The following is a 2482-nucleotide window of genomic DNA, read 5'->3' as shown; positions in this document are numbered from 1 at the left end:
TGAAACCTATTTCAATTAATCAAGTCTTAACAAGTTTGATTACTTAACATGTTGGAAACACTTAATCATGTAAATAACAATTTCATTTAATATATATATAAACATGAAAAAGTTCGGGTCACTACAACAGTCTCCAAAAGTTCTACTTCTGCTCAAGATAAATGGATTTTAGATTCTGGTTGTACGATGCATGTGTGTTCAAAGAAAGCTTATTTTGATAAGCTAATATTAAAGAAAGCGGGGGTGCTGACTTTAGGTGACGGTTCAACATGTGATGTTGAGGGTGTTGGCATGGTGAAAATAAAATTGTTTCACGGAGCTGCTTACACTTTTGATGGTGTGGCGTATGCACCAAAGATGTGTAAGAATCTAATTTCCTTAAGCAGTTGGATTCTCAAGGATACGGCTATTCGGCCGTAGGTGGAGTTATGAAAATCACACGTGGCAGGAAGGTCCTGATGAAGGGAGAGAAGTATGAGGGTTTATATCGTCTGGTGGCGAGTACCAAATGTACTCGTGTCTCGATGGTTTGGAAAGTGTGCACACGGGAAATTGATCGGGAACATGTGACGACATGTTTGATCAAGTTAGACGATGGTGAGAAAGAAAATCCTACTGAGGGAGAGGTGATTCAAGACTCCTCTCCGGAGTCAACTATGTAAGTTGACAGGGTTAGCTGCACATGATTATTGACCATTTTATTTGAATCAGAGTTCAGGACCGAGGTGATGCAAGGTGTGTGCAACGGGGATAACGGAGGCCAATGGTGGAAATACTAGGTGATAGTATTTCGGTGACGAAGAAGATAAATGTTCGTCAAGGTGGAGATTGTTGGACACTAGTCCAAAAGTGTTGCTCACATTTATTATTGTCGACTAAAATGAAGTTTGCATGGAATACATGTGGTGTTCTATTCATCAATAGTTGTTGGCAAACTATTGTGGAAATTAAGGTATGAATGCTTACAAGTCAAAAAAGCATGCTTACAAGTCAAAAAGGATTGCTAGTAGTTTTCACATGGGCATACCATTATGTGGCTGTGAATTGCTCCAGCAAAAGGCATGCATGCACAAGTTCATGTATAAATAGATGAGCAAACAATGTAGAAAAAACATCCACAAAATAAGATCACAAAAGAAAAACACAAACACAGTTTATCGATAATATCAACGGAGAGTGTGTATTTGTGAGGTTGAGAGTTTTATTCTTGTAAGGAGTGTAAAAGAGTGTACGAGAAACTTAGATTTTATACTAAAATCTAAGGAGCTTGGGTTTGGGTTTAACTCATAGTGTACTTTTTCTTGTACCGGGTTCTTTTATATTATAAGAATAAAGGAGACTCTTAGGGTGGACGTAGGCAGGGTTTTGCCGAATCACGTTAAATTGTCGTGTTATCAGTTACCTTATTTGCTTTCTATTATTTCTCGCAAGTTTGTCTCAAACAAATTATATCCTCGCTTCCGCAGGTGTGGGTGCGCTAGGCAAATTGTAACAAATCACATTCGTGGGCTGTGAAATAGAGGGATGAGTATTTTCAACTGATTAATTAACTATACAATAATTTAATCTTTAACTGTGATTGGTTTAATCAATCTTTGACAAGTAGCGACTGATGAAGATCTACTCGGGCTTCTTCCACAGGAGATGATCTCTCGTTGCCACTGCCATCTATATCAATACCTTCACTCAAAGCTTTATCAAGGGCTGACTTTGCAACTTTAGTAATAACCACCATCAAGACCACTGAAAACAAACAATTTAAAGTAAACTATAAGTTTTTTGAACATGATGTGACAAAATATATCATGGTTATGGTTTAGTGATATGCAACTTACCAGACACCAGAAAACTTAAAATTACAAGTGCCTGCATGCACCAAAAACAGAAAAACAGAAAAACATCATTATTTATTATGCTATTTTGCACTACTCTACTACTTTGTATAACTGTGAGGTATCACTCTTAATCTTAACATATCCATTCAACTAACTAACACGAAAAGGCGTATCTTACCCAACGAGTTTTTGAAAACTCACTCCACCCGTGAGTTACATCAGATAAGTCCTTCAAAGTTGTTCCAACATATACAAGTGCAAAGGTAATTGGCTGTACAAACAGATAAATAAGTTTAAAGTTTAAGTAAACAATAAACATGTGCAACATGCAGAAACAGATGAACCATTATATAATTAACTATACATAGTATAACTATTTATCCATGAAAAATGAACATTTTAAAAGTATGCAAATATATATCCCAGTAATCAATATATTTCCCTTTTAGTAAAATAGAAAAGACATATAAATATATTTCTGTTAGCATTTGGTTTTTGCTTTTTCACATATCATGTCCGCTAAACCACATGGGCAGACGGGCTATTAAATTTTTCAGTAATAACACTGATAATAATCAGAGTATCGATAAAACATAATATTATACAAACAATTTAGATAAAAAATGAAAGTAATAGTAAAGTGATAA

At 35.4% G+C, this 2482-nt stretch overlaps 1 protein-coding gene across 1 annotated transcript in view; it reads right to left on the bottom strand.

The window, feature by feature from the left end:
* Positions 1-1373: 1373 nt before the first annotated feature.
* The window catches only part of LOC139853881 (uncharacterized), a 2602-nt gene continuing 1493 nt past the window's right edge, over positions 1374-2482 (bottom strand). Inside the window, exons 7-9 of the mRNA XM_071843222.1 lie at positions 2014-2106; positions 1836-1866; positions 1374-1743 (exon numbers count right to left, since the gene is read on the bottom strand). Coding sequence (XP_071699323.1) covers positions 1589-1743; positions 1836-1866; positions 2014-2106 — 279 coding nt within the window. The 3' untranslated portion in view covers positions 1374-1588. The remainder of the gene's footprint in view (positions 1744-1835; positions 1867-2013; positions 2107-2482) is intronic.

This window comes from Rutidosis leptorrhynchoides, chromosome 6 (assembly GCF_046630445.1).
Source record: "Rutidosis leptorrhynchoides isolate AG116_Rl617_1_P2 chromosome 6, CSIRO_AGI_Rlap_v1, whole genome shotgun sequence".
In the NCBI taxonomy this organism is placed as follows: domain Eukaryota; kingdom Viridiplantae; phylum Streptophyta; class Magnoliopsida; order Asterales; family Asteraceae; genus Rutidosis; species Rutidosis leptorrhynchoides.
The sequence above is the reverse complement of the archived record's forward strand: the minus strand, read 5'-3'. Positions and strand labels throughout refer to the sequence as shown.